Genomic DNA, 22,948 nt, shown 5'->3' on the forward strand with positions numbered 1-22,948 from the left:
TATGGGGGGAAAAGAAAAAGAAAGTGAAATAATAGCCTCTAGATGTCAGCAGAGGTCAACTTTTTAAAAAGGAGTGCGTGTATCTAGTCACTAATTGTATGCCTGACACATTCTGATGTTAAACCAATGAAGCTCAGTAGAAATATCCGGGCACTTTGAGAAACTGCCCTTCCCAGATGCTCATCATTTTTGGTCAGTGACCTGGCCTGGCTGTATAGGAAACAACAACAGCAACAGCAGCAGCAGCAGCAACAAACACCCAAAAACAAAACAAAAAAATGGCTTAAGCTCACTGTAGAGTATATATGACCTTTACAAAAATGTCAGTGATAATAATTACTAATTGTCATATAATTTCACTTTACACTTATTATAATGTGTGTGTGTGTGAGAGAGAGAGTGTGTGCCACGGTGCACATGTGCACATCAGAGAACTACTTTCAGGTGGCAGTCAGCTCTCTCCTTCTACCATGTGGGTTCCGGGCAAACTGAGGTAATCAGGCTTGGCGGCAAGTACCTTGACCCCAGATTTATTCCTTAATCACCAGGAAAACCTCCTGCCACACTTTATTATTTCCATAGTGTTGAGTTTAGAGTCAAATTACTATTTATTAGCCCTCAAACCAGACCAGAAGTTCACCACTGACACCATGTTTGTGGATAGTCTTTAGGATTCAATAAACATTCATAATTTCCCCACCTGTTAATTGCCACTTAACTGAATGCCAAATGACTGTGTACATATGTGTGTGCATCTCCACATGTATGCACAAAAGAGTTATTTGCCTGACAGCTCAGAGAATAGAGCATGTGCATGCCTAGTAAGAGGCAGTAGGTTGCAGCAGGGCTGAAAGGAGAGGAGAAGTGGGGGAAACACAGCAGCCAAGAAATAACGCAGAAGGGTGCACCTCACTTCAGTGTTGAGAGTGATTCCATAAGACATGTCCCAGAAAGGCTTAGTGGGATAAGGTAAGGGGAAAAAAACACATCTCAGTTGAAGGGAAGCTTCTATTTTTCCACAGTTCAAGAATACCTGTCACACCTTTTGCCTGCCATCTGTGAGCAAATGAGATGACACTCTCATCTTGATACCGCTAGCGTCACAGCATAGAAAGGTGTAGGTAAAGCTGGGAGGAGGCGACAGCCAACCCCAGTCACTCTCCAGGAGGTACGCAGTGAGCTGCCTCCGAAGGCCTCCCCTAAGTCCTATGGCGTTTAATCAGATCACCAAATGGCCTGTTGGCTAAGTTCCTTTTCATCCTAAGGGAACTGAAGGGCTTGGAGTGCAGTTGGTTGTTGCAGATACAAAGTGAAAATTAAATCCTTGAAGCTGAGTTAGGGCCTCAAAGCTCCTTCATCCTCCTGCCTCAGCCGTTGGCCCTGCAGCACACAGAGTGCCTTGTTTACAGGACCCAGTCAGTGGACCCCAAAGCTGAGAACCTGCTTCTCAGGAGGGGACCGGAGGGGACCCATATTCTTGCAGGCTCTGCCCTTCTTCATTGCCTGTGTCTGGTGGGATCCCACAAGGAAATAGATTATGACAAATGTGTTTGAAAATACTGTCACCTTTCTTCACTTTGTCATCATCATCGCTCGAAAGCAGAGACAGCTTGTTTCCTCTTTATTATGAATGAGTATCTCACAGACTGCCATAGGAGGAAAAGGATGGCCCAGGTCTTTGGCTTCTTGTGCATCAGTAAGCCTGTCTTTTCATCTCACAGAAACTCTGCCCTGTCTACATATCCGCATCAGATGAATGCCATGATGCCAGAGCTGCTCTTATCTACCACAGGTGCCACCTTATGAAGATGCTCATACGAGCAATACCATTACAAACTAGGATGCCACACGTGGAAAAATGCTAAGAAAATAAAAATAAGCCTTTTCAGTCTTTTTTACTCAGTCCAGGACTCCAGCTTTTGAGATGTGCCACCCAAGGCGCATTCAGGACTGCTCTCCCACCCCTCCCCCAGCCCTCCCCCAGCCCAGATACACTCAGAAGTGAGCTTCCTTCCTTCATGCTTATGGCATCTCCCAGCCAATCAAGTTCACGGATCAAACTTCACTGCCGAAGGAATGTACACCATTTTTATTCTAAATTGGTAGATTTTATTCGTAGCATAGGTTTAGGTTTTCCGGGGAAATGAGGGCTCACCTACACCCCGTCAAGTGTTCACCGTGCATTCCGCACACACACTTGCCTCTACCGTTAAAAGCCTGCATTCCTGTGGTAGAGTCATTACAGTCTGTGAGTTAGAATGGGTACCCTGCTAGCTGAACCCAAGGCTGGCTGTTTGAAGTGTGCGCTCTGTGGGCTTTCCTGCCACATTTCACCCGTTTGCCATTACAAAGCAAATTGGAGGAGTCTGCTGACTTTACGGTGCTCTTCCTTCCCCGCTCCCTCTTTGTGTTTTCACTGACCATAATTTCCAGTGAAAAGCTCCCTCCAAAGCACTTTTCTCATGGATCATTTTTGAGGCTGTTACACATAAGAAAACTAAGACTTACCGGTTCCACAAACTCAAATTTCTTCTTCTCTTGAACCTCCTGGATTTTAAAGACATATTCTAATGACGCTTCATAGAAGTTCTGATGTTCTCGGCCAATCTGCGAATCTGCCTAAAAAAATAAAAACGCGGCAGCATGACACAGGGGTTAAATACTGATGAGTCTATATGCAGAGGGAGTCAAGAGGGCATGAACCCCAAAATCCTGATTAAACACTGACTTCCACAAAGAGTTTTAATGGATCTCCAACTCACTAGAGCTTATTGTGTGGAGTCAAGGTAAATACAGGCACACACAGAGAGCTAAGCATCAAAGGGACGGGTACAACAAGCTAAAACACCTTCACAAATAAAACAAAAAGACCATAATAAACAACAACAACAAAAGACCCATGCTAAAAATTACAGTAAAAATGTGGGGGATCTCCAAAGAGGTATACAAATGCATATGAAAATTTGCAGAGCCAGAGTTGGCACTAAATTCTGAAAGAAAGTAATAGAAACTGGCTTTCAACATGAACAATTGACAGTGAATTAATTCAGTCTATGAAAGAGGACAAGAGGTCCAAAGGGAGAGGAAGGGGGCGAGAGAAATAATGGAATATAAGTGTCATGAAACAGAAGGAGAATGGTTTGAGGGAGGAGGGGCTCGCCATAGGGCAATGGCGGCGGGTTGGAGGAGGGCACTATGTGTGGGTGGCTGGCACAAAGCAGAATTATGTACATGTGTAAGAAGGTCACACTGGGACTCACTTCTTTGTACGTTGAAAACTTAATAGGAAAACAGAGAGAGAAAGAGATGAGCGAGGAAGGCAAGGAAGGAAGGAAGAGAGGGGAGGTGGCAGGAAGTGTGGGCAGAAGTCACTGTCACGGAAAAATAAGAGGAGGAAGAGCTTGGCAGAGTTGGTTGCAGAGAAAACAGGGAACGTAAGACTGAAAGATCTTAGATGCTTCGCAGCAGATCTGGATTTTAATAAAAGAAGTGTTTGAGAATATTAACCAAGAGGGCAACACACCATTAGGGGAAATCTGGCATAGACAATATGTAAGCAAAGTCAAAACCAAGCAAACAAACGCTGACTAGAGTCCACTGTGAATCTGGGCCCACCAATAGCAGGGGCTCCTCTTCTTCCTGACAGTCAGTGTGTGTGAGGGGGCAGGGGAGCCACTGGGACAGCTTCGTGGTTTCTCTGGCTTTGACACACCCTTGAAGAGTTACTGGTTCTATACAAGCAGCAGACCACCTTTCCTGGCCCTCACCATTCTGCAGCAGTAGCTGGGAGTGAGGAGAGCAGCTGAGGAGAGCGGGCTCCTGGCAGCCTCCAAGTGTCCAGGTAGCCGGGCACCAGGGTGCTGAAGCCAGGTAGCCGGGCACCAGGGTGCTGAAGCCAGGTAGCCGGGCACCAGGGTGCTGAAGCCAGGTAGCCGGGCACCAGGGTGCTGAAGCCAGGTAGCCGGGCACCAGGGTGCTGAAGCCAGGTAGCCGGACACCAGGGTGCTGAAGCCAGGTAGCCGGGCACCAGGGTGCTGTAGCCAGGTAGCCGGGCACCAGGGTGCTGTAGCCAGGTAGCCGGGCACCAAGGTGCTGTAGCCAGGTAGCCGGGCACCAGGGTGCTGAAGCCAGGTAGCCGGGCACCAGGGTGCTGTAGCCAGGTAGCCGGGCACCAGGGTGCTGAAGCCAGGTAGCCGGGCACCAGGGTGCTGAAGCCAGGTAGCCGGGCACCAGGGTGCTGAAGCCAGGTAGCCGGGCACCAGGGTGCTGAAGCCAGGTTGCCGGGCACCAGGGTGCTGTAGCCAGGTAGCCGGGCACCAGGGTGCTGAAGCCAGGTTGCCGGGCACCAGGGTGCTGAAGCCAGGTAGCCGGGCACCAGGGTGCTGTAGCCAGGTAGCCGGGCACCAGGGTGCTGTAGCCAGGTAGCCGGGCACCAGGGTGCTGTAGCCAGGTAGCCGGGCACCAGGGTGCTGTAGCCAGGTAGCCGGGCACCAGGGTGCTGTAGCCAGGTTGCCGGGCACCAGGGTGCTGAAGCCAGGTAGCCGGGCACCAGGGTGCTGTAGCAGGTAGCCGGGCACCAGGGTGCTGTAGCCAGGTAGCCGGGCACCAGGGTGCTGTAGCCAGGTAGCCGGGCACCAGGGTGCTGAAGCCAGGTAGCCGGGCACCAGGGTGCTGAAGCCAGGTAGCCGGGCACCAGGGTGCTGAAGCCAGGTAGCCGGGCAAAGGCAGCACAAGAACCAATGTACAGCTCTGCTTCTTGTCCTGGTCCTCACAGAAACAGGGGTTCACCTGGGGCCTCTCAAGACGCGCACATACTTCGTCTGTATTTGGCAATATAGTCATAACTAATCCAGTATTATCAGCAACTCACTTGGGGGTTTAAAGTCAAGAATTCCAAAGTCTAAAGTAACATATGTTAAAATTAGGTGGGCTTAAGCCAAAATTTTTCTAGTGATGGAGAATCATTTAGGAACAATATAGTCCCCAATAGGAAGAAAAGTGAGATTCCGGATAAGTGTACCACTTTTTCTCTTACGATCGCCTAGGAGAGTGAATTGAGCTAGTCGTGAGAAGGAGGTGCTGGCTCTTGGGGGGCAAAGTCTGATTTGTGGTATGTTCTGGTTTCTGTGGTCCCCGGATGAACACTTTCAACCCACAAAGCCATTATCAGATGAATGCAGGAGCTGGAAAGAAAAGCAACAACAGTCTCTCCCAAGCAAGCTACGGGACACGACGCCCTGTTTCAGGTGCAGCATTCTATTTACAGATTTTATTTTCTTTAAAAGATGTCATCAATGGTGGTGCTGCCCAGCACATGAGAGAAAGTAGAAATCAGAGACATGTCAAGAGTCCAAAGTGGCTGTTTCTAAGTCATCAGCTGAGCAGAAGAGTCAGTCCCGCAAGCCCGGCCCACAGCTTTTGGAAGGGCTATTAACAAGACTGCCAGGGATGCACTGTAAGAGCCTTCTCAGAATATCCAGGCTAGCAGAGCTGAAAATATCCTAATGAGACACTTGTGTCCCTCAGTCCAACTACCAGACTTCTGATGCAATGCAGCAGGAGATGGAGATGTCCAGGAATCTTACAGTGTTGGGGACGGTAGGCCATATGGCCAATGTTCAGCCATCTTGTCAGAGCCTCGGTTTCTATCTCTCTGGCAGTCTGTCATTTACCAGAAGATAGCTGACCCTGTCCTGGTTCGGCAGTTAGACTAAAGATAAGATTTAGACAGAGCCATCCTGTTGTAGTTTCGCAGATTAGATAAAGATAGCAAAATATTTGGTGTAGCAGAACGTTGTGACCTGCTTGGAATTCCTTGCGTCTTGAGATAGCCTACAGCTGGGTTGCCACAGCAATATGCTTCCCTGCCCCCTGCCTTATAAAACCTTCTACCTGAAAAATAAAATTAGAGAGCTTGATCAAAGACTTGCTCTCCTTCTTTGTGTCTGTGTTCTGTCCCTATACAGGAGAATTCTCCTCCTGAGTGTTAGTCGAACTCCCACTGGCTGGAGCATTATAGGACAAAGGAAAGGCCTGGAAGCCAGTTTGCACTCCAGATGGACACAGTGGGGCTTGTCCGCTGGGTTCCGTTTTCTCTCTTCCCAGTGTGGCCACACTAATTAAGCCTGCTTTGGTTTTTACTATTAATTGGGATGTTTTAGCTGGCTTCTTGAGGACAGGAGACTGACTTTAGCTCCCTGGGGTAGAGATTGTGACTCCAAGTGTGGTAGTGCTTTCCTTAGCTGATAAAAATGGCAATGTACCTCAACTGTGACTGAAAGCAGTATGGCTTACGGAGAATACCTCCTTTCCTTCACAGAGTGATGTGGGCAGATGGTCCTGTGATCACCCTCCACTGAAAGCCCTAGCTACCAACCATCTGGAGTCTGAATGCTACCTTGCAAAAATGGCATTTCAAATGTGTACTGTGGCAGAAGGGTGCAGCGGGCCCTGGGGCCTCCACTGAGTGAAGGCTCCACACCCAGCCTCCTCTAGACCACTCTCCTCTTTCCACTCACCGTCTCTGTGTTATCACTACACAAATCACAGCCACAAATGTGTGGTGCCCAGCAGCGTTCCCACAATCAGCATCCTAGTGGTAGTCTAGGAGACCCTGCCATGAGAGTCTGACGTCATTTTCTTTAGAGAGTTGGCTGTAGTGTATGTACAGTGCCTTCCTCTCAACGGCCCCTCCAGAGGGGGGCAAGGGGGCTAGAACAGAAATAGTTATTTTTGCCAATTTTTAGTTTTAGATGCTTTTGCACATTACTATACAAGAGAATTTCAACACAGCGAAGATTCTCTGAAAGAAAGGTCACCACAGGGAACCATACAGCTCCATTTCTTCTCAGTACAATATAGGGAAGGAAATTTATTTAATTTAATTAATCTATCTATCTATCTCTCTTTCTGTCTGTCTGTCTATCTATCATTTGTTTGTTTTTTTTCAGACAAGCTTTCTCTGTGTAGCTGTCCTAGAGTCGCTTTGTAGATCAGACTGGCCTTGAACTCACAGAGGTCCACTTGCCTCTGCCTCCCCAAGTGCTGGGATTACAGGTGTGTGCACCATCACACACAGCTGAGAAGGACATTTTTAATTTGACATGAACTTCCTTAGACTAGAGGATGACTAGAAAATACTAAAGTCAAGAATAGTAACTCAAGCCGGGCGTGGTGGCGCACGCCTTTAATCCCAGCACTTGGGAGGCAGAGGCAGGCAGATCGCTGTGAGTTCAAGGCCAGCCTGGTCTACAAAGTGAGTCCAGGATGGCCAAGGCTACACAGAGAAACCCTGTCTCGAAAAACCAAAAAAAAAAAAAAAAAAAAAGAAAGAATAGTAACTCACACTCATAATTCCAACATTCAGGAAATGGAGGCAGGAGGATGGCTGTGAGTTCAAAGCCAAGGCAAAAGGCCACTATCTACAGAGTAGGACTCTGTCTTAACAAACATAAAACAACACAAAACAAAATTTGCTTATAGTCCTAGCAACAGGTGTTATCTATTTTTTACAGCTAAGTGAAACAAAAGTGTGATTCAGCTTCAAGCTGGGAAAATTTTTATTTTAGTTTGTTTGGTCTTTTGAGACAGAGTTTCTCTATGTAACTCAGGCTGTCCTGGAACTCACTCTGTAAACCAGGCTGGCCTTGAATTCACAGTGATCCTCCTGCCTTTGCCTCCTGAGTCTGGGATTAAAGGTGTATGCCACCAGTGCCCAGCAAACTGGGACAATTTTAAAACTAAACTGAGAGTAAACATTAGCGAAGATGATATCTGTTCAGTCGGGGTCCCCTGAGGCTTACATGGCAGAAGGAACACCGTTCCACAGTTGCTTTAGATCCCTGAGGCTTACATGGCAGAAGGAGATGAGTTCCGCAGCAACACAGTTCCGCAGTTCCTTTCTGTCCTCTCTAGTGCCAATATGCTGCCTTGCCTCCTTATGGAAGGGGAGAAGCCTCAAGGAGTATTTGCTGAGGCACACCCTCTCCAGCAGAAAATATCTTTGGAGGACTGAGAAAAAAATAGGGAAACTTATAGAATTGGTGAAGATATAAGAGAAGAGCTAGATGGGGGGAAAGCATGCAAGCAAACCAACCAACCCAGAAATCGCAGGTGGGTGTATACATGCCTGTAACTCCTGCTGGCTAAGGCAGGAGAATGGCTGTGAATCCAAAGCCCATGCTGCCATAGTATATTCTTCCAGGAGTACACAGAGAGAGCCTGCTGAGAAGGAAGGGAGAGACAGAGACAGAGAAACAGAGAGTCAGAGAGAAGGAGAAGCAGAAGTTATGTTAGGAAGGAAGGAAGGAAGGAAGGAAGGGAGGAAGAGATGGAGCAGGAGGGAGAGAGGGAGGGAGGGAGCAGGAGGGAGGGAGGAGGATATGCACGCCCCCCCTACACACAGTTCTCATGTCTTTGTTAACAGCAGCTTCTTCTTATACTGAAAACAGCTGATAGTTTGCATGCTTTAGCACACGAGACACAAAAATATCATAGTTCACAAGCCGTCTTCTTTGATCGCTTTGCTTTGCTATCCTTATCTGGTTTTTCATTGGTTTGCAAATACTTCTTACATATGAGAGCTAGAAACCCCTGTGTCATGCTATGTAAACTCCCTAATGCTTTCACATTTAATTTGGTTTAATAGTTTTTGAAATGGAATATTTTATGCATTTCTGCTCTTCTGCTATTCTTCACAATCTCTTCTTTTGGTTTCATCCACTCACATATCAAGGATGATTTTCTTATTCCAGCCACATTAAAGCCTGTGGTCCGGAGGGCGTTGGCTCTAATTCTTTCATTACTTACTCCAATGGCCTTTTTAGTTGGTGGTTTTGGACAATGTCAACACAGACTGGCCCTTAATGCAGTGCCAGCCCCTAATTTTCTGAGAAAAAAAAATGAATAAGGAGGCAGCTATGTAGACGAGTAGGCAGGGGTTCCTTTGGAGAGCATGTTAGTAAGCCAGATACTGCCCTGGAAAGAAGCAGGTGACTTCGCTGGACAACGAGTCTGATTCCTGGAGGAACAGCACTAAAGGCTCCAAGCCACACTCTTTCTCCTCCACACCACACACCCCTAAAGAGCGACTTTAACCCAACTCCAGTGCTTCCTAACAGCAACCTGGGAGTGTTCAGCGCATTGGAGCCTGTGGCAGGGTGACAGTGTAACACTGTAATCCCTTCCAGTTTCCAGCTAGACACAGACCCCCAACAAATGCTCTGCTGTTCTCAAGCCTAAGGCACTAAGGGCCACTTGCAAGGGCAGTACTAGCACCAAACTAGGTTGTCAGGGAGCCGGGAGACTCCCTGTAAAGGATGTGAACTAGAGGGACAGTTGCAGCTTCCTGGAGAGGATGCAGGTGCCATCTCACTAAGCATGGTTCTCACTGTGAAGGGCCTAAGCTTTTAGGCTGTTTTCTGCCATGGGAGGCCCTTGCTGTCATTCCTTGGTGACAATCAGTAAAGGCTTTCTGCTATGGTAGGTGTTCAGAGAGAGCCAGTTCTGATATGGCAGGTGCTCAGAGAGAGCCAGTTCTGGTATGGCAGCTGCTCTCTCATTTACTTCAGCCACAAGCTTCCCATAAGTGCACAACAATAGAACAAAATATGGTTTTATTACAGTGTGATTATGGTAGAAAGCAGAGATTTAAATGAAGTCCTATAAAAAAATCAAGTAAAACAAATTTCCTAATATTAACCATCTTTTTAAAATTATTGTTACTGGAAAGCCAGACATGGCAATCCACGCCTTCAATTCCAGCACTCAGAAGGCAGAGGAAGGCAGATCTCTGAGAGTTTGAGGCCAGCCTGGTCTACAAAGTGAATCCAGGATAGCCAGGACTACAAGAGAAACTCTGCCTTGAAAAACAAAACAAAACAAAAATTATTGTTACTTGTAGTCTTAATTTTCCTTGTATGTATGTGTGCCTACATGAATTTATGTGCACCACGTATATGCAGTGCCCACGGAGGACGGAAGAGGGTGTCAGATTCCATGTAATTGTGAGCTGCCTGATTTGAGTCCTGGGAACTGAATCCAGGTTTTCAGCAAGAAGCATCTGAAGTGCTGAGCCGGATCTCCAGGTCCCAGTCAGCGTCAGAGGAAGACACTGGATGTCCTCAAGAGAATGCTAGCATGGTGGAGCAAAAGGACATCGCTATCCTTTGTTGACGCTGGACTAACTTTGTAGGCCTCTACATGTCAATCATACATTCTGGCTAGGCTTAGAAGAATTTGAATAAAAAGAAGGAGTTGGGGGAGTGGAGGACCAGGTTGAACTTGAAAAGCAGTTCAGAAAGTGAGGCAGCTCTCAGGGACAGGGCCTGGATGACAGGCCTGCAAACGGAGACAGGAGAAAGGGCCTGCGGCAGCCAGCCAGCCACAAAAGCAGGTCCTGCAGTAGGCAGCCACAGAAGCAGACTCTGAGGCCCTGAGCAGGTGGAGACCCCAAACGTTCTCCTGCACTGGTGGATTGTTCGGAGCCAGCCCGGGGTCATTCAAGGCTAAAAGAGTCTACTGGCTATGGAAAAATACTGATGCCCCGTTCCAAAGCTAACTTCCTCCTTTCAGCTCCTGCAGATGTTTAGCAGGTTAGCTAACTTCCTACTTTCAGCTTCTGCAGATATTATTTAGCAGGTTAGCTCGGGACTTCCCCAGAGATAGTTAGCTAAGATAAGATAGAAATTGCTCCGAGATAAACCATAGGATGTTCCCCTGATGGTATCATCTGGAGACATTCTCACTCTGCCCCCCCCCACCCCCACTGCTTAGTTCCTGCCTCCACCCCATATAAGCTTTTGCTTTTGATTCAATAAACGGACCTTGATAGGAACGCTACTTGGTCTCGCCTCTTTCTTTCCTGTCTCATCACTCAGGTATGGCTCCCCTCGCAACCCCATAATTACTGGTCCTGCTGGACGGGACAGTGGAACACTCTACAACACACATTCTGGGGGTGTCAGGATTGTGCCTCACAGGTTTTTTTGCCCTAAGGTGCCAATGACAGCAGAATTGGGATCCTTCTTTTTCTTTTTCCCAAACTCCTTCTTGCTGAAAGTGGTGCTGCATAGCTCCAGCCATTCTGGGTTGCCCTTGACTGTGCTACCTACAGTTACTGCATTACAAAACCTAGCATATTTCAAAACGATGGAAGATGGGAGGTTGCTAACAGGCATAAGGCAGTACACATCTCTGAAAGAACTGATGTAAAGTCCAAGGATTTCCAGACAAGTTAGTTGTCTGTCTCTGTCCTTCTCACTGCTGGAGCAAAGCCTTACAAAGCACTATTACCAACATTTCAGCTTTAAAGACTGCTGTACGAAGCCGGGCGTGGTGGCGCATGCCTTTAATCCCAGCACTCGGGAGGCAGAGGCAGGCGGATTGCTGTGAGTTCGAGGCCAGACTGGTCTACAAAGTGAGTCCAGGATGGCCAAGGCTACACAGAGAAACCCTGTCTCAAAAACAAAAAAAAAAAAAAAAAAAGACTGCTGTCCGAACTGGATCAATCTTGTCTCCTTAAAATATATCCAAGAAGAAAAGGAAAGAAAAATCTTGTTTCAAGCTTTCTCATTGTTGAAGGAAAAACTTAGACACAAAACCATCAGCCCTAACAGTTATCCTGGATAAAGCTGCTATCCAACTCCGCTGTCCATTGCTACTGTCATTTAAGAAGAAGCAAGAGATGTACATCCATGTTGGTCATGTGATGTCACATGGCTTAATGTGCATGCTTACCTCTTGCAAATGAGACTCCTTTTTCTTGGCAGACAAATTCAAATGCTTGTCCAGAATAGAATAGTATTTTTCACTCTCTTTGTCAAACTTCTTCTTTCCATCCTAGGGAACAGCAATTGAAACAAAACAGGTTCAGACCAGAGCATCAGGGGAGCTTTCATCTTCTCCATCCTCACTGCGAGTTCAATCCAGTGAGGCCCAAACCACATGAAGCCTTAACTTAATAGACAAGGAGGAGGGAGGGAGGCTGTGAAGTACACCACTGAGTCTGCAGTCTGCCCTCAAAGAGCCTTCCCATCTCTTAGGAAGGAAAATGCCTTTAAGCCACATCTCCTTTGGATCCCAGAAGCTGTAAGTGGAGAGACAAAGCTTGGCCGCAGCAGAAAAATGCAAATGTCTGCAGTCCACTCCCGGGAGACACTGTCTATGTGTCTGCAATGTGACCAGATGAAAATGTCTTAAAGATGGTTTTGGTAATTCAGGTCAGTTAACACATAACAGTTTAGGAAGTCACTCACATAACTTCACAGAACCACCTTAATCCCCAGGAAAAGACACGTGACTCCCATTTCCCCTTCCCTTTTCCTTTCCTCTTATTGTGTCTCTTTCTTCCCTTTTCCTTTTCTTTCCATCTACCCATCCACCCATCCATCTATCCATCCATCCACCCACCCATCCATCCTGGGTTGTGCTGCAGCCTGGAACTTGCTATGAAGATCAATTCAGCCTGGAACAATTTGTAGCAATTTCCTGCCAACGACAGTGCAGCTGACTGTCCACCACTGAACAAGGAAGAGATCAGTGCTGGGTGAATGAATTGGTCCTTCAGACCAGGCTAAGATTTCCTCAGTGCAAGACAGAGTGTGGCTAGGAACTAACAAGAGTGTCACAGGCAGCCAAGTCCCAGTATTTGAAAAAACAAAACAAAAACAAACCTCATTTTTACACGGAAGAAAGATGTTTAGATTTTGGTAGCTTCAAAAAATTAAATAAAATTTAAAGTCAAGCACATAAAAGATTAGTAATATCTATATCGTGTTCTGTGGATGTAACTCCAATAGCTGTCATTTTCTTATTCCTAAAACTTTTTACTTTCTTTTCTTCTTGGTGGTGGTGAAACCTGTAAACAGGCTGACCTTTCCTGAAGAAAGTGAAGAGCTTTGCTTGCACGGAAGTGTAAATGTAGGGAAATACTGAAAGGAGCGGGCACATCCGGGTTGTCTTCACCAACCCCAGACACTGTACATACCAGGGAAGCCCACTCCACTTGTGAAACAATTCTGCGCATAAGCTGCCTTGGCTATTTCAATATCTCTCAGCCTTGACTAGGTAAATAAGAGGCGAGTGGTTCACACTTTGTTTAAATGCCTGTCTCCGTTCACTCGTAGTGTCAACTTGACACAAGCTGGAGTCAGTAGAGAGGAAGGAGCCTCAGTTGAGGAAAGGCCTCCGTGAGATCCAGCTGTGAGGCATTTTCTCAATTAGGGATCAATGTGGGAGGGTCCAGCCTGTGGTGGGTGGCGCCTTCCCTGGCTAGGCTGAGCAAGCCACCAGAAGCAAGCCAGTAAGTACGGGGCCCCTCTAAGGCTTCTGCAGCAGCGCCTGCCTCCAGGACTGTTTGAGTTCCTGTCTTCCTTCAGTGATGAAGAGCAGTGTGGACGTGTAAGCCAAATAAATCCTTTCCTCCCCTACTAGCTTTTGGTCAAGGTGTTTTCTTCATCACACCAACAGAAACCCTAAGACCTGGAGAGTAGGGACTCTTTGGAGCAGAAGCGAGTGTGGTGAGTGAGAGGTCTTGCGTACACTCACAGAGGAAGCAAGGTGTGGCTGGCCTGGGGCTGTCTCTGGACCTGCCCCCAGCTGCAGAATTTGCAGATGGGCAGGTAGACTGAGTTGAACGGGAAGAGGAAGTATGGTTCCTCTCAGACACTGAGACACCTGACCCTCGTGTTAGATCACTTTAAGACCTGAGGTACACACTAAATATCTGTACAGTGACCTTTTACATCTGTGCCGGAAGAAGAGGGGAAAGATGGAAACTCGTCAGAGGCGGTGGTGGGTGGTGCAAGCCTGTAATCCCAGCACTTGGGAGCAAGAAGCCAAGGCCAGCCTGAGCTATTGCAAAGCAAGAGTGTGTCTCAAAAAATCAAATCAAACAACAGGCATCACAATCTCTACTTCAGGAGAACATCTAGTGTTACCATAAGAAACACAGTCAAAAAAAATAATAGTATTTCCCTTGAAAACGGACGAAGAACCCACAGCCATGCCCCACACGCCTCACAACGAGGAACAAGAGAGTGGGAGTGGAAGTTCCTGGATGCACAGCTACTTCTACAGGGGCTTCTGCAGCGCTGACTAATGGATTACAATGATCAATGATCATGGGGGGGGGGGTTGGAATGTTGCAAGTCAGAGCCCAATTATCCTGAGTCACTTTTAGTCCACTTGATAGCTGTTTACCACACTCCCCATCTGTGGACTAATATCTTTGTGATACATAAGACACATGGCCTCCACCAAACAAAAGGCTAAAAACACATCAGATAGTAGGAGGCTTATAACAAAGATTTCCTCGCCTTGACTTAACTCATCCTCTTATTGTTTCCACTGTTAAAAGTGCCTTAATTTCTGCTACTACAAAAGCTTCATTAGACTCCTACTCTGTTGAAAATGAAATTTGCAGTCACCTCAATCAGTGCTTCTTAGCTATGGCTGCTCCTATTTGGCTCCAGAATAAAATGTGACCGTCTCCTATGGGGAGAGTTCTGCTTTCACGTTGGCATGCGGGAGCAGCAGATATTTAATGAGCAAATGAAATGTATTTAGGACTGGTGGGCACCACAGTTCAGTGCAGATCTTCTAACCACTCCATCAACAGGTGCAGAAGACCCAGGAGGCCGTTCTCCGAATGATCTGGAACTGTTCAACGCGCCTGCAGAGACACCTAATATCCGTGAGCAGCAGTTGCGCCAGAGCACAGTATGTTTGACAAAGGGCCTCACAGACCCATGCTGGGCACCGCAGAAGAAGGGACTGGCTTCCGGAAGAGCATGCAGCTGTTGGAAGGACACTTGCACCTTTGTTTTCACTTGGCATTTGGTGACATTTTTTTGGAAATGTCAATTTGATGCCAATACATCAGCATATCTGGCAACACAAAAAGCAACCCTAGAAGCACTTTTTGAGTTCTTATTTAAACCCTGGCCTAAGAGCTGAGATGAAAGACTGGACCACAGAAAGGAAGGTATAATGCAGGAAGTGAGTTCTAGAAAACAAACAAAGAAACAAAACGTAGCGCTTCTTGCAATTGACATCACCCTAAAAGCTCTGACTCAGCACTCATGAAAGCCAGGTCTTAAATGACAACTTAACAGCATGATCCCAGAAACTCCTTCTTGTGTCTTGTGTGACTCATTGTGATGAACAAAGAATTTTCTCTGAAACCAATGCTGCAGAGGGAAGGAAAATTGATCCACAAATCTTTATACGTTTTTGAACACATGATCACTGTCCTCTTAGTATTATGACAAGTTAAAAACAAAAACAAAAGGTGCTGTTATGACGACACTTTCCTAAAAGCCACTGTTGTACTAGGTCACCATTTTAAAACAAAGCCTCTGAAAATGATGACTTGATGGACAGAGAAGCGGTGGCGGAAGGGACGATTGACTAGACAGTACAGACATAAATGAAATACTATATAAGCTGGAAACTGTTTAGCATCTTGGTCAGGCCAGATGGGTGTGCATGGAATCCCACAAAAAGACAGACACAGCGATCAAGGACATTTATATACGTTGTATATAAAGCAGTCCACAGTGTCAATTCAGTCCTGAGTCCACACAGCTGCTAAGAACGCTGCGTTAGCAAGGATGGCAAGCAAAGAGCATGCGCTCTGCAGAGATCGACAACGGCTGAGCTGCTGAGGCTGGGCTATACCCGCACTTTACAGAGTGAGCCCAGCGCAGGGAGTCATAACAACGCAAACTAAAGTGGCAACTTCACTGTCAGAATAATTATTCATTACAAAAAACTTTAGACATACCATATATGTATACATATGTATGTATGTATGTATGTATGTAATTAACATACACTACTGCTGAAGGAGGGTAACTCAAAGTCTTCTGGCTACAAGAGGGTACTTTAAAGAAGAGTATGGTGGTTTGGATGAGTACAGGCCTCATAGACTCATATAGTTAATCCTTGGTCCCCCCCCCCCCCCCGTCCCGTCCCCTGCCCCCCCCCCCCCCCCCGTGACTGAACTGTTTGGGAAGGATTAGGAGGTGTGGGCTTGTTGGAGGAGGCGTGTCAACGGAGCGTAAGCTGTGAGGTTTCAAAAGACGTGAGTCATTCCCAGTGCTTTTCTGCATGTCTGACTTATAGACCAAGATGTGAGCTCTCATCTGTGCCTGCGGCCGTACTCGCCACCGTGATGGCTGTGAGCTTACCCTATGAAACCGTCAGCCCCAGTTAAACTCTTTCTTCTCTAACTTGCCTTGGTCATGGTGTCTTGTCACAGCAATAGAAAAGCGATTAAGACAAACAGACCCCACTACATTTAGAAAATTCAAATAGAACTTTTAAAATGATACTTAGTCATGTTTCCTCATTTTGTAGGGTTGGGTAAGGATGGGGTTTGAGACAGTCTCCTACTGCATCCCACGCCAGCCCAGAAGTCATTTCGTAGCCTGGGTAACAGCAGTGAAGGGCTCAGCTCCAAAGCTAGCCTGCATACTGGTTACACTAGTTTTTATAGAAGACTACTACAACAAAGACCCACCTAAATAGCAGTATTAGAAATCTTTCAGTTACAGTTCAAAAGTCAAGGAAGGGAATAAATTCTTTTAAATGTCTCTTACAAACAGAATGCACATTTAGGATTAATTCTTAAAATTATTTCGATGCTGCAATTGCCACTCCACTCGGGCCACCATAAAATCTCCCTTGCAACTGCTTATGCCATCACTTTCCTGTAGCCATCGTCTCCATACTCAGGGGCCACGTGCTGGGGGATGTCACCTTAGCACTGGGGATGGTGATGTGAAAAAGGGCAACAGGCAGCTCTACCTGCAAATACGGGGGCTGGCTTTGTTTTATTGTTTTTTAAAATTTATTTATTTATTTTTGTGTGTGGGGGGTGTTTTCCTTGCATGTATGTCTGCATGCCACATGCATGCCTGGTGTCCACAGAGTCCAAAAGAGGAGTCAGATGCCCTGGAAATGGAGTTATAGAAGGCTATGAGGTGTCATGTGGGTGCTGGGAACTGCAAGAGCAAGAAGTGCTCCTAACCACTGAGCCCTCTCCCCAGGCCCTAGGCTTGTGCTTAGATAATCACCACTGTGATTGACATCAGCACATGGGCATAATTAAGGCAGGGCTAATGGCCACCTGCAGTATATATAGTGCATGTGAGCATACACATGTGTGGAGGCCAGAGATTGACTTTGGATGACTTTTATTTATTGAAGTAGTGTCTCTCACTTTAGCCCCAAGATCATCAGTACGTCTAGTCTGGCTAGTCAGCTTGCTCTGAGGATCCCCACTCTCTGCCATTCCAGGACTGGAATTACTGTGGGTTCGTGTGGCCACCTGACATCTGCTTGGTTTTCATAGCTCTGAGCTCCATTACTTACACTTACGTGGCAAATTCTGTAGCCAGTTTGCCACCTCCTCACCTAATTTTGGCCTCTTTGCCGTGTTATCTTATACCTGGTACCTATACTCTGAGGTGACCAAGACTATGAGAATTAAGAAGGAACAAATCTTCCTTAGAGTGAGTGAAAAACAATTTGCCTACCTAAGAGATAAACACACCAAATCCTCAATTTGAGGGATGATATTATCAGAGTCATTGGAATAAAGACAAGTGTCATCAGGACTACCATGGGTAATCAACATAGAGCCTGTGTGGTCCCAAAGGCCAAGCTACACACACACACACACACACACACACACACACACACACACCACACAAACACACACATACACACACACACAAACACACACATACACACCACACATATACATGCACATACACACACATGCACACCACACATACACACACACCACACACAAACACACACACCACACATACACACCACACGCACACACCACACAAACACACACCACACACAAACACATACACACACATACACACTACACATATACACACATACAAACACACACACCACACATACACACCACACACACACCACACAAACACACACCACACACAAACACATACACACACATACACACTACACATATACACATATACAAACACACACACCACACATACACACCACACACATACACACCACACACATCACACACATACACACCACACACCAAACACACACACACACACACCCTACATGTAAAAATTGCACACATATATACATATATGCGCTGCAGAGGGAGTAGGAGTATCTGTCTCCTGCCTCAGTCTGGTCTCCTTGGGCCAGGCACCAGGAGGGAGACGGTGTGAATGGGGGATAATCTGATGGGCTCTGACACAAAGTTATAAATAAAACTATGGTTATGTAACTCTGCATTCCAGACAGGATATTTGGAAAATAACTCTAGGTGACTTGAGTTCCGAGATGTCCTAATTAAAGTTGCCCAAACTTTTTTTCCTCCACACTAAGCATTTAATTTTCCCTTTGCTTTGCAGACCACTGAAATGGATAGGCCTGGAGCAATAAAATAGCCTGACAAAGGTTAACTAGTATGCTTAGGACAGGAACTGTTTGTGATTGGAACTCAGGAGACTATTCTACAGTCCCCAGGGACAAGGAAAAGCAGGTAGAAGTTAAATTTTATAGTGTTTTAATTCTAAGGATGATTTTCATAAAGTCTCTTTGAAACAGTGGTTGAGGAAAAGTTTCTGCTAAAGCTGTGTGTGTGTGTTACATACATGTGCCTGTGTATATGTGCAGATGCATGTGTTTGCATGTGCATGTATATACATATATGTGTGCATCTTTACATGTGGGGTGTGTGTATGTGTGTGTGTAATGCAGTCCTTAGGCAACACGATAGATGTGAACACGGGAAGGATAGCCAGTAAAAAAGGTCATGACCAAAGTAGCCTCTGCAGGAGGAGTAGTAGCTGGTGCTCACACAATGTCTCCATTCACACCTCAGGAAGCCACTATACCTTGGTGAGCAGCAAGGGAGGGAACTCAAGCATCTAATTTTTTCTTATTAATCAAGCTTTGTCTTTAGGGCCAGGAAGCCTACTGCCATTCAGATGGTCACAGTGGCCCTCCTGCAGCTGCGGAGAACCCAGCGTGGTGTCTATCGAAAGTCTAAAGGACAAGAGGGGCCAGTGAATGTTAAGCCCCTCACCCAAAGCTCAGAGAAGGGACATAGGGAGGGGACAAGAGGAGAGATCCAGAGGCCGGGGTTCCTCAGGGAACCAGACCTACGGGGTAAATGAAGGCAACCCTGAGAAGCACAGGCTGTCTGCAGGAAGTTGTCATCACAGGACTTCAGCAGAAGGAGAAGGATGCCCTTCAGCTTCTTTCCAGGCTTCCCCAGAGCCAGTCAGTATGCTTTCCCATCACAGGCCTGTGGGAGGGATTGTAAGCTTTGCCACAGGTGAAAGCAGTCTTGGCAGGTTTTGCCCTTGGACACACCATGGATACTCCCTGAGATTAACCTTGAGATAGACTGGGTAGAGCAGTCCTGGGCCTGGAATTCAGGAAGGAGACCTAGGGACTCCACCTGGACTATTGTGTTTCCAATCGACCCTCAATGGGGGGCGGTCTATTGTGTTTCCAATCGACCCTCAATGGGAGGCGGTCCGGAGACCGCCCGTCACACGTGACAGACAGGCAGGCGGAGAGGAGGGAGGAGCAGCAGGTTCAGACCCGATTTGAGAGCAGGTGGATTGGGAAAAGGATCAGCGAACAGGCTGGACCAGCACGCAGGCCAGAGACACCTAGGGACCCATCCCGTGGAACGGATACCGGAAGGTTGACTCTTGTTTCCCTTTAACCTTTTTTTTCCCTTTTGCGTAAGCTTGTTGGGTTGTATAATAAAGTTTAATCGTTAAGAAACAGAGCCAACACAGGCCAGAAACAGCATGTCAACTGGATTCGCACCTAACAAGTAAGCCTGCATTTCCCTGGAAATGGAACCAGGCCTGCTACACTCAGCGGGTGGCACAGCCCCATTGAAACCTGACATCAGCAGCGCCAACAGGAACAGTGGAGCTGCTAAGCTGCAATATTTAAAGGAAACAAGAGAGAGACAGAGTCAGGGACTGAGCACACTGCAGTTCTGGGAACTGCCCACCCCTAAGTACCCACTCATATAATCACCCCTCCTTCTTTAAACTGGCTTTATCAAAACCTCTTTTGATGCCCCCCCGACCCCAATTCACAGTAACACAAACTCTGAATTGTAGCAGGACACACAGGTATGTTGGTTTTGTTTTTTAACAATTAAACTTTATTATATAACCCAACTAGCTTACACAAGAAGGGAAAAAAGATCTGTTTTAGGGGACGGGTCCTTAGGTGTCTCTTTGGCCTGCATGCTGGTTCGGCCTGTTCACTGTTCCCCACGTGCTCAAGCCCGGGCTGAACCTGTTGGGTTTTTTTTTCTACCTGTCTGAGTCACGTGGGAAGGGTGGTCCTTTTCTTCCCTTGAGGGTTTATTAGAAAAACAATAGCCCAGGAGGGGTTCTCAGGTCTGTTTTTTGAATTTCAGGCCCAGGATGGCTCCACTCAGTCTGTCACAAGGTATTTATGGGGTGTCCCAAGAGTAAAGCCCCCCAAGACTGTTTCCACCTGTGACAAAGTTTAATCTTTTTTACACATCTCTTTTTTTAAAAAAATTAAGAACTATATATACACATATACATATATACATAATCATCAGGTATCAAGTACATAACCAAGTCTTTTTTATACTTGTTAACCTGAGAGAAACTATTTCACTATCTTACTAAAGAGAGTCTTTTTTTTTTTTAATGAGAAATTGTAATTATCAATCTATAAATGTGTTTTTAATTTTTAAACTAAAGCTTTTAGTAACACTGTGGCTATTTAGTCTTTAATCCCATCAGAGACCCAAGAAGGAAAATCTATCTAATAAAGGAAGTGCTGGCGGGCAACTTCCAAAATGCATAGGACAGAGAGAGCAGACTGCCTGGACAGTCACCGGATTCTCTCCTTCATTGGGGCAGTCAGTCTTTAGCCTTATAGGCCCAAAACATCCAACAAACTGTTTTTTGAAGCAGGAAATCCGACGGTCTGGTCCATCTAGTCTCTTTAAAGCTGGACAGTCAACTTTTCAGCATCACTGTTGATCATTGCAGGCAGTCAGCCTGTCATCAGCAGTACAGATAAGAGCAGTTTTTCATCTAGTGACCTTTTTGTCACCCGTGTCTCTTGAAGCCCCCATCTTTAATGATGTAAATGGAGAAGCAGCCAGGAGCTGATGTCTCTCTGTCAGAAAAGCCCTCATTGTTAAATGCCATATTTTGTGGATCTCTGAAGAGTTTGAAGACCAACTCTATCTATTTTTATAGTTATCAATCTATTTTTTTTGAAGACATATATAAGGAATTAAACAAACCTGTTTTATGACAAAGTAAGTTAGTATTTTGTAGGATTTTTACGTAACTAAGTACCAACTTTTATCTCCGATCTTTTTGAACAGTTTTTCATAAGACATTAATGGTACATGAATAATACATTAAATAAACATTGAACAAAATGAACTTAAGTTTTTAACATACAATATATAATATTTTGTCAACATATAACATACAATACATAAGGCAAAAATGAATGACAATATACAATTTAAGTTCTTATCAATGTGAAGCAAAAGTTGAAGTCTTAAATTTTTATCAATCAAAAGTCTTAAAATTTTATCAATTTATAATACCAATGTAGGATTTTTGAAGTTAGTAGATGCAATAATCTACTTTTTATTTTGAAAACCTGTATCTTCTCTCCCCCCCCTTTTTTTTAAATATTAAAAGGGATAGAAAGTAAGAGAGAAAGAAAGATAGAAGAAAGAAATCCCCAAACGAACTTTTATTAATTGTAACTAACCCCGTTAGGCAAAAATGAGCATTGGTAAACCATCAAAAACACCCATCCCACCTACTGGGAATGGGGGCGTCGTGTTCTCAAAATTACTTTATGTTGTTTAGGAGAAAGATATTTTTTGGGTACCCTAGAAAAATAATATATTGGCCAAGCGCTGGAAAAGCTAGCTGTTTTCCTTCAGTCTTTTTGGGATCGATCCTTTAGGCTAGCCAATTTATTGTTAATATGTATGTAATTTTTGGAAGAAGCAGTAGTGCCAGAGGCAGAAGTTTGATCTTTATAATTGTCTTGTTTTTTGTTCTGAAAGTAAGCAGACTTTTGAAATCATTAGTACAGATATGTTAGTACATATATAATTTTTTAAGGAAACATCAGTTGAGGCACCTTGTTCGAGGTGCCAGAGGCATGTTTTTGGGGTTAAATCACTCATGTTGTCTGTTTTGTCTTCAGCATTGTCTTGTTTTTTGTACAGGGCTCTACCTGCATATACACCAACAGGACAGAAGAGGGCATCAGTTCTCTAAACTGTAAGACACAATGTCAAGTTGTTAAGAACCAGGTAGCTCTTAAGATTTATTTGTTGGCGCACGCCTTTAATCCCAGCACTCGGGAGGCAGAGGCAGGCGGATCGCTGTGAGTTCGAGGCCAGCCTGGTCTACAAAGTGAGTCCAAGATGGCCAAGGCTACACAGAGAAACCTTGTCTCGAAAAACCAAAAAAAGAAAAAAAAAATATTTACTTGTTATATGGTCAGATCTAATCTTTATAAGTTTAGTTGGTAGCCATATTTTTTCATTCCCTATGGAAACATACGTATATCTATGACTCCATCTTAAAACTACTGTAGGTTTTTATTTCATACTTGACAAGTCCTTGTAGAATATTGGTTGTCCTAACTTTTCAGTTTTTTCTATCACCCAATGTCTCTCCGCAGCTGACGTTCCTTCATTATTTACATTAAGAAAATTTAGAGTCAACAAAGCATTATTTAATCGGTCTCTGGGTGTCTTTACCCTTCTCTTTTGTTTAATAAGTATTTTTTTTTAAGGTACGATTATCTCTTTTCACAACTGCTTGTCTGGTGGGGTTGTGAGGTATACCAGTAACATGTTTTATATTATAATATATAAAGAAGT

General features: G+C 45.4%; 1 protein-coding gene across 1 annotated transcript in view; it reads right to left on the reverse strand.

The window, feature by feature from the left end:
• Arhgap42 (Rho GTPase activating protein 42) overlaps positions 1-22,948 on the reverse strand; it is a 237,266-nt gene that overhangs the window by 49,500 nt on the left and 164,818 nt on the right. Inside the window, exons 5-6 of the mRNA XM_051155902.1 lie at positions 11,737-11,838; positions 2,509-2,619 (exon numbers count right to left, since the gene is read on the reverse strand). Of these exons, the coding sequence (XP_051011859.1) occupies positions 2,509-2,619; positions 11,737-11,838 (213 nt within the window). The remainder of the gene's footprint in view (positions 1-2,508; positions 2,620-11,736; positions 11,839-22,948) is intronic.

This window comes from Acomys russatus, chromosome 14 (assembly GCF_903995435.1).
Source record: "Acomys russatus chromosome 14, mAcoRus1.1, whole genome shotgun sequence".
NCBI classification, from domain to species: domain Eukaryota; kingdom Metazoa; phylum Chordata; class Mammalia; order Rodentia; family Muridae; genus Acomys; species Acomys russatus.